At 39.2% G+C, this 12,775-nt stretch overlaps 1 protein-coding gene across 3 annotated transcripts in view; it reads right to left on the bottom strand.

The window, feature by feature from the left end:
- The window catches only part of LOC115031507 (vomeronasal type-2 receptor 116-like), a 45,131-nt gene extending 35,436 nt beyond the window's left edge, over nucleotides 1-9,695 (bottom strand). The window contains exons 1-2 of one of the 3 annotated variants that reach the window (XM_085841862.1): nucleotides 9,447-9,695; nucleotides 8,715-8,893 (exon numbers count right to left, since the gene is read on the bottom strand). Coding sequence is in view for 2 of the 3 variants with exons in the window: in XM_085841860.1 (XP_085697986.1) it covers nucleotides 9,447-9,682 (236 nt within the window). In the remaining variant the exon portion in view is untranslated. The remainder of the gene's footprint in view (nucleotides 1-8,714; nucleotides 8,894-9,446) is intronic. The other 2 variants (XM_085841861.1, XM_085841860.1) reach the window with 2 other exon arrangements.
- Nucleotides 9,696-12,775: the final 3,080 nt, after the last annotated feature.

Raw genomic sequence — 12,775 nt, 5'->3', positions numbered from 1 at the left:
AACTGGAGTAGCCATTCTAATATCGAATAAATCAACTTACAACCCAAAGTTATCAAAAAAGACAAGGAGGGACACTTCATACTCATCAAAGGTAAAATCCTCCAAGAGGAACTCTCATTTCTGAATATCTATGCTACAAATGCATGGGCAGCCACATTCATTAAAGAAACTTTAGTAAAGCTCAAAGCACACATTGCACCTCACACAATAATAGTGGGAGACTTCAACACACCACTTTCACCAATGGACAGATTGTGGAAACAGAAACTAAACAGGGACAGAGTGAAACTAACAGAACTTATGAAAGAAATGGAGTTAACAGATATCTACAGAACATTTTATCCTAAAACAAAAGGATATACCTTCTTCTCAGCACCCCATGGTACCTTCTCCAAAATTGACCATATAATTGGTCACAAAACAGGCCTCAACAGATACATAAATATTGAAATTGTCCCATGCATCCTATCAGACCACCATGGCCTAAGGCTGATCTTCAATAACAACATAAATAATGGAAAGGCAACATTCACATGAAAACTGAACAACACTCTTCTCAATGATACCTTGGTCAAGGAAGAAATAAAGAAAGAAATTAAAGACTTTTTAGAGTTTAATGAAAATGAAGCCACAACATACCCAAACCTATGGGACACAATGAAACCATTTCTAAGAGAGAAACTCATAGCTCTGAGTGCCTCCAAAAGGACACTGGAGAGAGCACACATTAGCACCTTGACAACACACCTAAAAGCTCTAGAACAAAAGGAAGCAAATTCACACAAGAGGAGTAAACTGCAGGAAATAATCAAACTCAGGGGCGAAATCAAATAAGGGGAAACAAGAACTATTCAAAGAATCAACCAATAGAGGAGCTGGTTCTTTGAGAAAATCAACAAGATAGACAAACCATTAGCCAGACTCACTAGAGGACACAGGGAAAGCATTCTAATTAACAAAATCAGAAATGAAAAGGGAGACATAACAACAGATCCTGAAGAAATCCAAAACACCATCAGATCCTTCTACAAAAGGCTATACTTAACAAAACTGGAAAACCTGGATGAAATGGAGAAGTTTCTACACAGATACCAGGTACAAAAGTTGAATCAAGATCAGGTTAATGATCTAAACAGCCCTATATCCCCTAAAGAAATAGAAGCAGTCATTAATAGTCTCCCAACCAAAAAAAGCCCAGGACCAGATGGGGTTAGCACAGAGGTCTATCAGACCTTCAAAGAAGATCTAATCCCAGTTCTTCAATTAACTATTCCACAAAATAGAAACAGGAGGTTCTCTACCCAACTCATTCTATGAGGCCACAATTATTCTGATACCTGAACCACAAAAAGACCCAACAAAGATAGAGAACTTCAGACCAATTTTCCTTATGAATATTGATGCAAAAATCCTCAATAAAGTTCTTGCTAACAGAATCCAAGAACACATCAAAACAATCATCCATCTTGACCAAGTAGGTTTCATCCCAGGGATGCAGGGATGGTTCAATATACGGAAATCCATCAACGTAATCCAGTATATAAACAAATTGAAAGACAAAAACCACATGATCATCTCCTTAGATGCTGAGAAAGCATTTGACAAAATCCAACACCCATTCATGATAAAAGTCTTGGAAAGATCAGGAATTCAAAGCCCATAACTAAACATGATAATAGCAATCTACAGCAAACCAGTAGCCAACATCAAAGTAAATGGTGAGAAGCTGGAAGCAATCTCACTAAAATCAGAGACTAGACAAGGCTGTCCACTCTATCCCTACCTATTCAACATTGTACTTGAAGTCTTAGCCAGAGCAATTAGACAACAAAAGGAGATCAACGGGATACAAATTGGAAAGGAAGAAGTCAAAATATCACTTTTTGCAGATGATATGATAGTATATATAAGTGACCCAAAAAATTCCACCAGAGAACTCCTAAGCCTGGTAAAGAGCTTCAGTGAAGTAGCTGGATATAAAATTAACTCAAATAAGTCAATGGCATTTCTGTACACAAAGGATAAAGAGCCTGAGAAAGAAATTAGGGAAACAACGCCCTTCTCAATAGTCACAAATAATATAAAATATCTTGGTGTGACTCTAACTAAGGAAGTGAAAGATCTGTATGATAAAAACTTCAAGTCTCTGAAGAAAGAAATTAATGAAGATCTCAGAAGATGGAAAGATCTCCCATGCTCATGGACTGGCAGGAACAATATAGTAAAAATGGCTATCTTGCCAAAAGCAATCTACAGATTCAACACAATCCCCATCAAAAGTCCAACTCAATTCTTCAACGAATTAGAAAGGGAAATCCGCAGATTCATCTGGAATAACAAAAAACCTAGGATAGCAAAAACTCTTCTCAAGGATAAAAGAACCTCTGGTGGAATCAACATGCCGGACCTAAAGCTCTACTACAGAGCAATTGTGATAAAAACTGCATGGTACTGGTATAGTGACAGACAAATAGACCAATGGAATAGAATTGAAGACCCAGAGATGAACCCACACACCTATGGTCACTTGAACTTTGACGAGGGAGCAAAAACCATCCAGTGGAAAAAAAGACAGCATTTTCAACAAATGGTGCTGGCACAACTGGGTATTATCATGTAGAAGATTGCGAATTGATCCATTTCTATCTCCTTGTACTAAGGTCAAATCTAAGTGGACTAAGTAACTCCACATAAAACCAGAGACACTGAAACTTACAGAGGAGAAAGTAGGGAAAAGACTCGAAGATATGGGTACAGGGGAAAAATTCCTGAATAGAACAGCAATGGCTTGTGCTGTAAGATCGAGAATAAAATGGGACCTCATAAAATTGCAAAGCTTCTGCAAGGCAAAAGACACTGTCAATAAGACAAAAAGACCACCAACAGATTGGGAAGGAATCTTTACCTACCCCAAATCGGATAGGGGACTAATAACGAATATATATATAAAGAACTCAAGAAGGTGGACTCCATAAAATCAAATAACCTCATTAAAAAATGGGGCTCAGAACTAAACAAAGAATTCTCACCTGAGGAATACTGAATGGCAGAGAAGCACCTGAAAAAATGTTCAGCATCGTTAATCATCAGGGAAATGCAAATCAAAACAACCCTGAGATTCCATCTCACACCAGTCAGAATGGCTAAGATCAAAAATTCAGGTGACAGCAGATGCTGGCGAGGATGTGGAGAAAGAGGAACACTCCTCCATTGTTGGTGGGATTGCAAGCTTGTACAACCCCTCTGGAAATCATTCTTGCGGTTCCTCAGAAAATTGGACATAGTACTACCAGAGGATCCCGCAAAACCTCTCCTGGGCATATATCCAGAAGATGTTCCAACTGCTAAGAAAGACACATGCTCCACTATGTTCATAGCAGCCTTATTTATAATAGCCAGAAGCTGGAAAGAACCCAGATGCCCCTCAACAGAGGAATGGATACAGAAAATATGGTGCATTTACACAATGGAGTACTACTCAGCTATTAAAAAGAATGAATTTATGAAATTCCTAGGCAAATGGTTGGACCTGGAGGGCATCATCCTGAGTGAGGTAACCCAAATCAGAAAAGAACTCAAATGATATGTTCTCACTGATAAGTAGATATTAGCCCAGAAACTTAGAATACCCAAGATATAAGATACAATTTGCTAAACACATGAAACTCAAGAAGAACGAAGACCTAAGTGTGGACACTTTGCCCCTTGTTAGAATTGGGAACAAAATCCCCATAGAAGGAGTTACAGAGACAAAATTTGGAGCTGAGACAAAAGGATGGACCATCTAGTGACTGCCACTTCCTGGGATCCATCCCATAATCAGCCTCCAAATGCTGACACCATTGCATACCGTGGGAAGATTTTGCTGAAGGGACCCTGATATAGCTGTCTCTTGTGAGAGTATGCCAGGGCCTAGCAAACACAGAAGTGGATGCTCACAATCAGCTATTGGATGGATCACAGAACCCCCAATGGAGGATCTAGAGAAAGTACCCAAGGAGCTAAAGGGAACTGCAACCCTATAGGTGGAACAACAATATGAACTAACCAGTACCCCGGAGCTCTTGTTTCTAGCTGCATATGTATCAAAAGATGGCCTAGTCGGCCATCACTGGAAAGAGAGGCCCATTGGTCATGCAAACTTTATATGCCCCAGTACATGAGAACACCAGGGCCAAAAAGTGGGAGTGGGTGGCTAGAGGAGTGGTGGAGAGGGTTTGGGGGACTTTTGGGATAGGATTGGAAATGAAAATCAGGGAAATACCTAATCAAAAATGATTAAAAATATAAAAAAATGGGGTACAGTTCTAAGCAAAGAATTCTCAACTGAGGAACACTGTAGGGCTGAGAAGCTCTTGAAAAAATGTTCAACATCCTTAATCATCAGCGAAATGGAAATCAAAACAACCCTGAGATTCTACCTCACATCAGTCAGAAGGGCTAAGATCAAAAATTCAGATGACAGCAGATGCTGTCGAGGATGTGGAGAAAGAGGAACACTCCTCCATTTCTGGTGGGACTGCAAACTTACACAACCACTCTGGAAATCAGTCTGGCAGTTCCTCATAAAATTGGACATAATACCACTGGAGGATCCAGCAATACCTCTACTGAGCATATTCCCAGAAGATGTTCCAACCGGTAATAAGGATACATGTTCCACTATGTTCATAGCAGCCTTATTTATAATAGCCAGATGCTGGAAAGAACCCAGCTGTCCCTCAACAGAAGAATGGATACAGAAATGTGGTGCATTTACACAGTGGAGTACTACTCAACTATTAAAAACAATGAATTTATGAAATACTTAGACAAATGGATGCATCTGAAGGCTATCATCCTGAGTGAAGTAACCCAATCACAAAGAACACACTTGATATGCACTCACTCATAAGTTGATATTAGCCCCGAAATTTAGAGTACTCAAGATAGAATTTGCAAAACACATGAAACTCAAGAAGAAGGAGGACCAAAGTGTGGGTACTTTTTTCCTTCTTAGAATGGGGAACAAGATACCTATGGAAGGAGTTACAGAGACAATTTTGGAGCAGAGCCTGAAGGAGTGACCATCCAGAGACTGCCCCACTTGGGGATCCATCCCATAAACAACCTCCAAACCCAGACACTAGTAAGATGCCAACAAGTGCCTGCTGACAGGATCCTGATATAGCTGTCTCCTGCGAGGCTCTGCCAGTGCCTGGCAAACACAGAAGTGGATGCTCACAGTCAACCATTGGATGGAGCACAAGGTCCACAATGAAGGAGCCAGAGAAATTCCCAGGGAGCTGAAGTGGACTGAAGCCTCATAGAAGGAACATCAATATGAACTAACCAGTACCCTCAGAGCTCCTTGGAACTATACCACTAATGAAAGAAAACACTGTGGAACTTGTGGCTCTAGCTACATTTGTAGCAGAGGATGGCCTAGTTGGTCATCAATGGGAGGAGAAGCCATTGGTCCTGTGAAGGCTCTACGCCCTAATATAGGGGAATGCTAGGACCAGGAATGGGAGTGGGTGGTTTGGGGAGAAGGGGGAGGGGGAAGGGTATAGGGGATTTTTGGAGGGGAAACTAGGAAAGGGGATATCATTTGAAATGTGAATAAAGAAAATATCTAATTAAAAGAAAAAAATCTATTATAAAGAACTCTCAAAAAATGAAAAACACCATGGACCAAATTACCTAGACCTGAAATCTGTACCTCAGTTCATTTCTATACAATTAGAATAACCTTTCTGAATCATATTGTAAAAGTCAAATATCATATATCATATTCATTATCTAGAATACACATCAGAAAGATAAGATCATATCCTGCAGAACCTGATGGTAAGACTCTCTTACTGGAGACACTATATACTTGAATTACAGACCATGGAAAAATCAAGCTGGTACTCACCTAGGTGTTTTCTTTCCTGGCTAGATTTCACTGTGTGAAAGGTGCTATGCATACTACTGAAAAAATAAAAGTAATCCTCACTCTCAGCAATCTGTGAACCATGAGGGATACAGCAGACTGGCATTATATGGTATAGCTTCTGGTATCAAAATGGGCACACATGATATAAATGTAATTAACCCTTGACTGATCTGTTTTAAAATCACTTCCATAGTATGGAACCTATGGTTGGCACTACAAAATGGCCAGAGATTATGACTAGGTACGTTATAGACCCAATTGGAGAAATTAATTTTGTTATTCTCATAAATGAACGCAGTATAAAATCTAGTCCTTATAACTTATGGATGAAATACCATAAGCAAAATGAATGCAGAAGTAAAAGGATTTTTTGGTGTCTTAATTATAGTTACTATCACTATGATGAAAAAGAATGTCCAAAATCAAGATGGGGAGAAAATTTATTAGGCTTATACTTTCAAATCACTGAAAGAAGTTAGTACAGGAACTCAAACAGGATCAAAATATAGAGAAAGCAGGTGATACAAAGCCTGCAAAGGAGTTTTTCTTATTGATTTTCTCATATTGGGTTTCTCAGCCTGCTTCTGTATAGAATTCAGCACATGAATGATTATTCATAATGGCCTAGATCATCCCCCATCAATCATTAATTGATAACATGCCCTACAAGCTTGCCTACAATCCAACCTTATGGAGGGATTCTTTCAACTGGCATTCCTTCCTGTCAGATGACTGTACTGTGTCTCAAGTTGAAATAAAAATGTCCTACATATTTGACTTACATTTCATTATTGGAAGAAATCAAAACATGAATTCAAGCAGGCTAGGAACAGAAGGCAGGAGCTCTGATCCAGATGCCTTAGAAGAATACTGTTTATTGGCTTGTCTGTGTGGCTTCCACACCCTGCACTCTTATGGAACCAAGGACCACCTGCTCATGGGTGGTTCCTCCCAAATGGGCATGAACCTGCCTCATCAACCAATGATTAGGAAAATAGCCTACAAACCTGCATATAGTCTGGTCTCATTGAGGTATTTACTCAATTGTGTCTTCCACCTTTCTTGTGAGTCTAGTTTGTGTCAAGTTGACATACAACTAGCCAGAACAAAAAGAAACATGAGGTAAAAAAAATTTACAAATGTTTTAGACAACATGCAAATGTTAAGAAAATGTTAATAGTTAAATAAAAGTATAGGATTATGAACAAAAATAATCTTAAAAATGGTTATTTACAATATTCTTTTTATGATGATATTAAAAGAACCTGAAGATAAATCAGTAGGAAAGATCAGAAATCAGAGAAATTTCTTGTATTATTTCTAAATGTCTACTATATTACATAATTTACTTAAAATCAAAGAATATTCATAACATTTACATATTTAATTAGAGCAAATAGCATTGAAACAACATACAACTAAATAATATCTTAATAGTCTACTTTAAAAGAAAATTAATCTATAAAGGTCTGAATTCACATGTCTTTCTGTAAGTAGGAGTTAGAGATAAATGGAAGTACAATCCTCACAGTGCTGACAATGATTGGCAACAGCACTCATTTCAGCCAGACCCTGACAAAATTCTTTACACCAGAGAGGTTGATGTACACTTCATGGGCTGCTTGTACTTGTGTTTCTGGCTGTACTGGAAAATGCCCCTGTATATTACATCTTCCTTCATAATTGTTCTGAGGAAAGGGGAGCTAGAATTACAACCATGGTGCCTAGTAAGAGAACAATAGTTAGATGAGGAAAGATAAGTAGATAGAGAAGAGCAGACATCAAAGTTGCACTTTGCAAGTAAATGAATGCAGGACACATACATCATAGAACACCATGAAAGGATTTAGAGGTCACTCAGTTGCCATTCAATTGTGTGCAAGTCTGCAATTCATAGAAATTGAGACCTCAATTATACAGCCACAGGTTAGAGTACAAGAATGTGCTTGGGACCTAGAAAACTTGCAGTTACTTCATTTTATCTATTTTTTTATTCTGGAAAAAATAATATAAAAAATTTAAGTGAATTAAGAAATATATTGTTAATATATATGGAATTACATTGTATAAGACAAGCTATTTAGTCTTTTATAGTAAAATTACTATTTTCCTGTCATGAAGTATTTTGATTATAGTTTTGGTTGCATAAAAAGTTGAAGAATTTTACAAGATATAATTATTTCATTAGCATGAACAAGCAAGATACTCATGGCTTATATAACTAAAGTATAGCCTTTTCACATATGGGCATGTTGCTGCATAATATATAGAAACACACATACAGATGTACATTGCTGCATGAGCTGCTGGAAGTAGGGAGCAGAGGGAATAGACAGTAAGAAGGGGAATTAGTTATAATGAAGAACAAGTGGCTCCACTCAGCGTCCAAATCCCTCAGTCTGCTAGGTATATTAGACAAATTTGTCAGTTTGAGAATGAATGTTATCCTAAAGAAATTAAGTCTATCTTCAGTTACTGCATCAAGGAATTATTACATTTATATATAAAATTTTGGATAGATGACTATCTAGGATATGCTAGTTTCAAACTAAATGTGTCACGATCCCAAATGTATAATGATTGTTTTTGCCTCTGAAAACACTTTCCTCAATGTTTTACTGAAAATCCCACCAATGTTTTAAGAAATACACAATAATTTCACAATGTGCACAATTCTCATACAGTACTATATTTTATTTTATATTTTTTTAAAAAATAGATTTGCAAACCCCATTGTTATATTTCAGGGTATTTTTAAACTGATCCATAGAGATATAAGATAAGCACAACTTACTTCCTTTATAACCAGCCACACTTGACTATTTTTCATCAATTTTTTTCTGAGGAATTAAAAATTTTCATACATTATCCCTTAATACTGCAGACGTCAGAAGAGTTAAAAAGTGGTCCTAAATGGCTACCCTCAAAGCAAGAGTATCTTGATAAGCACATCCATATACCTGAAGGAAAGCACTGGAAACATATAGGGAGAAAGGTAAACATTTAGAATAAAATTAAAATTAAAAAGTTTAGCAAAGAAACTCTTAAATACGAGAGAGAGAGAGAGAGAGAGAGAGAGAGAGAGAGAGAGAGAGAGAGGGGGGGTATAGAAGAGAACAGTGTCAAAATTTAATCTTGACAGTTCTAAAGCCAGGTACATGTAACATAAGCAAGTCTTGTTACTCAACATTCAGAAGTCTTTGTATTTATTGACATCATTTATCCTCAGAAGAGCACATCTGTACTTTAAGAAAGCTCAGAAGTACCAGATCATACTTAGATTAAATTATCCATACTTTAAAATCATAAAACTGAAAATATTCAATTCATCTGGCATTACAAGCATAAAAAATGTCATGAAGTTCTAAGATGATGTAAGGAACACAAAAGAGATACAAATGAAACTAGAACTTCAGAGATTTGAGAGTGAAAAACAGTGGTTATGAAAAAACTCATGAGAGTTTTGATCCATACATCCTTTATGTCACAAGAATTCTGAACTTTTACAAGGAATAATTGTACTTACTCTAGGTACATATCCTGGAAATAGTATGGGTCCAATTCATGTGGAACATGGTTACGCGTGCTGTAAATATGAAGAGGAAAAAACGCACCAATTGTCAAATCTCCTTCATGGTAAGTATATTCTTCGATTGTTTCATAGCACATGTAGCCAGTAAAGGCACATACAAAATTGGGAATATACAAAACTCCAAAGATGAAAATCCAGAACATCCCATTAACACAAACACATATGCCCATCCATAAGACTGATGGATACAGATCTAATGATCCAGCAGGTATATATTCAGGTCAAGTGTTTGTGAACATGTGTGTTTCTAACTTTGCTAATGAGGGCAGATGTCACAACACCTTTCTCAAGTTCCTATTTACACTTCTGCCACTGTCATTCAGAGTTCTGAAACTCTTTTCTTCCCTTAGGCACTGCATCTGAGCCCCTGTGTTCTGCTTGAAAACAAGTTGGAAAACATGTCTTAGATTTTCTTCTCTAGATACAGGCACCATGATTTCAGCCAAGAAGACAGCTCAAGGAACAATTTCCTCATTGGGCTGTTTTGGCCAAATTTGAAGCAAAAAACTTTTTATTATGACAACAACTTTAGCTGACAAAAACATGCTAAATCATAGGTTGCCAGAGTAGGTGAATTAGGAGCAGGCATGGAAATACACTCATGAGCAAAATAAGTGGAATATGTTTTTCCAAATCAGAAACAGCAAGTTTAGTCTACACTTCCTACTGACTTTAGGTATCTAAGAATATTCTTTTATGATACATTTGTATGTGCCAAACAATATGATGTCTGCACTTAAACCTACTCCGCTTATTTCTCATTTTGGAAAAGCCAATAGTCTGTGACATTTCTCATTTATAAATTATCTACTTAAATTCAATGCAAATGTTGTTTTGCCTCTTTCCATTCTGAGATTTGAACTTCTCTATCCTGGGATTATCATTGAGTTGAATTGTCCTTGTGATACATTCCTGTATCTAAAGCTGTGTATTTCCTTCTTACTCTACTAACAAAATATAACAGTGTGTAAGAAATCCATCTCCTTTCTGTAAAAGTGTAATTTAAAGTTATCACAGTGTGTCCCTTCACCTAGTGCTTAGGGAAGCTCTCTTGAGTGAGGATCTATATGCAGACCAACAAGAGTACAACAATAAATGTACTCTCTTTTGTGGTATAGTAATAAAAGAATGTCCCCAACATAAATTGACTTCTCTAAGCAAGAATTGGTGAGCAGAGTGAATGAAAACTCAAATGAAACAACAATATATAGCAATAAGAAATGATAACAGTCAAAACTGTAACTCATTGAGACTTTCTTTTTTTATTCAGATTAAGAATATGCAAGGAGGGTTTTAGCTCCTTTGTAAAAGATCAAGTGAACATAAGTGTGTGGGTTCATCTCTGGGTCTTCAGTTCTATTCCACTGATCTTCCTGCTTGTACCAATACGATGCAGTTTTTACCACTATTACTCTGTAATACAGCTTGAGTACAGGGATGCTGATTCCCCCAGAAGTTCTTTTATTATTGAGAATAGTTTTCACTATCTCCAGGGACTAAACCATCAACAAAGGAGTACACATGGCTCCAGCTGTATATATAGCAGATGATGGCCTTGTTATGCATCAATGGAAGGAGGGGTCCTTGGTCCTAAGAAGGCTTGATAGATGTCCCAGTGTAGGGGAACTGAAGGTGGGGAGGTAGGAGTGGGTGGGTGGGTGGATGAACACTCCCATAGAAGCAAGGGGAAGGAGGATTCCATAGAGTGCTTGGGGGGGGGAGGGAACCTGGGGAAGGGGATAACATTTGAAATGTAAATTTAGAAAAATCCAAGGGAAAAAAAGGAAAAAAAGAATATGCAGGGAGTACATATTAAATAGATCCTGACTATTATAAGACTATATGCAATGAAAAGGCATGGGCATACCTGCTTCTCAGTAAATCACAGTTCAGTGCAATCCTGTGTAATACTGCAAACCTATCTAACAATCAATCCAAAGATACTCCTCACTTAGACACATAGTACTAAGCCTGTGTATTAAGAAGCTTATTGACACCTGTCTAAAGGAACTGCAAGAATAAAAAATGGAGAAAGAGCCTGTCCAGTGACAGGTCCAAATTGGGATCCAGCACAAGAGGAGGACTGAGGCCTGATACTGTTACTGATGCTATGGTGTGCTTGCAGACAGGATCCCAGCATGACTGTCCTTCGAAGGGCCCAACAAGCAGCTGAAAGAAGCTAGCACCCTGTGGGGCATTGGGCTATGCAAAGACAGTCTGGTCTCCAGTCTGGTCTCCAGTCGAGCTGAGATGTTGGACCCCAGGACCTGGTGGTGATCATTCACCTACATGTGATGGAAAGAGTTCTCTCATGTCTCCTGGAACTCTGGTTCCTGTTGAAGTTACCTCCTCCCTCAGCCCCCACAAGAGAAGCATGGTTAGTAGTCAAGTTGACAATGTCCCAAGCTTCTGACCTTCAGGCTAGACTCCTCCCCAGTTACCTAGCAAGAGTAAAGATATAGCACACCATAAGAGGGGCTGCTTGGCCCCACCTCACTCTCTTGCTCTTACTCCTCTTACTCCCCTTACACTCTTCTCTCCTCTCTCCCCTCCTCTGCCTCTCTCCCTCTCCCTCTTACTCTCTAACCTTTCTTCTATCTTTCTCTTTCCCTCTTCTCTCCTCCTGGCCATGGCCTGCCTCTCTCTCTCTCTCTCTCTCTCTCTCTCTCTCTCTCTCTCTCTCTCTCTCTCTCTCTCTCTCTCTCCCTCCCCACAGTGTATCTGGCAAGCTTCCTCCCTGCTCCCTCTCTCTCACAGGTTTCAGCTGCAAGCAGCCTGTTCTCAGGCTCTGCAGCCCCCTTGGCTTTGATCTGTGAGTGTGCAAATGACTGTGTCCAGCAGCACAGCGGCAGCACCTGCTCTAAACTCTCTGCCTCCTCAAATGACAGTGTTGCTCTAAGCTATGTCCCTCCCTCTCCGCCATAGCCCCTCAGTCCCACGCCGAGCGACTGAATGACCCGGCCCCGCCCCGAGCTCGGGAGACAAAGGGGCGGGCAGTGGGCCGGCAAAGAAGGAGTACAGCAGAAGCAGGCAATGGGCGGGCGGAGGCAAAAGAGCCACTGCAAACCGCAGGCTGCAGGGGCGGGTGAAGGTGATGGTGATGTGCCTCCGTGGGCGGACAGCCACTTTAGCTAAAAAGCCTTTCACAGCCCGGCGTGGGGGTGTATGCCTTTAATCCCAGCACTCGGGAAGCAGAGGCAGGCAGATTTCTGAGTTCGAGGCCAGCCTGGTCTACAGAATGAGTTCCAGGGCAGCCAGAGCTA

The sequence above is a fragment of the Mus caroli genome, unplaced genomic scaffold, assembly GCF_978045245.1.
Source record: "Mus caroli unplaced genomic scaffold, Mus_caroli_1 scaffold_8, whole genome shotgun sequence".
NCBI classification, from domain to species: domain Eukaryota; kingdom Metazoa; phylum Chordata; class Mammalia; order Rodentia; family Muridae; genus Mus; species Mus caroli.
Note: the sequence above shows the minus strand (reverse complement) of the source record. Positions and strands in the feature narration are given on the sequence as shown.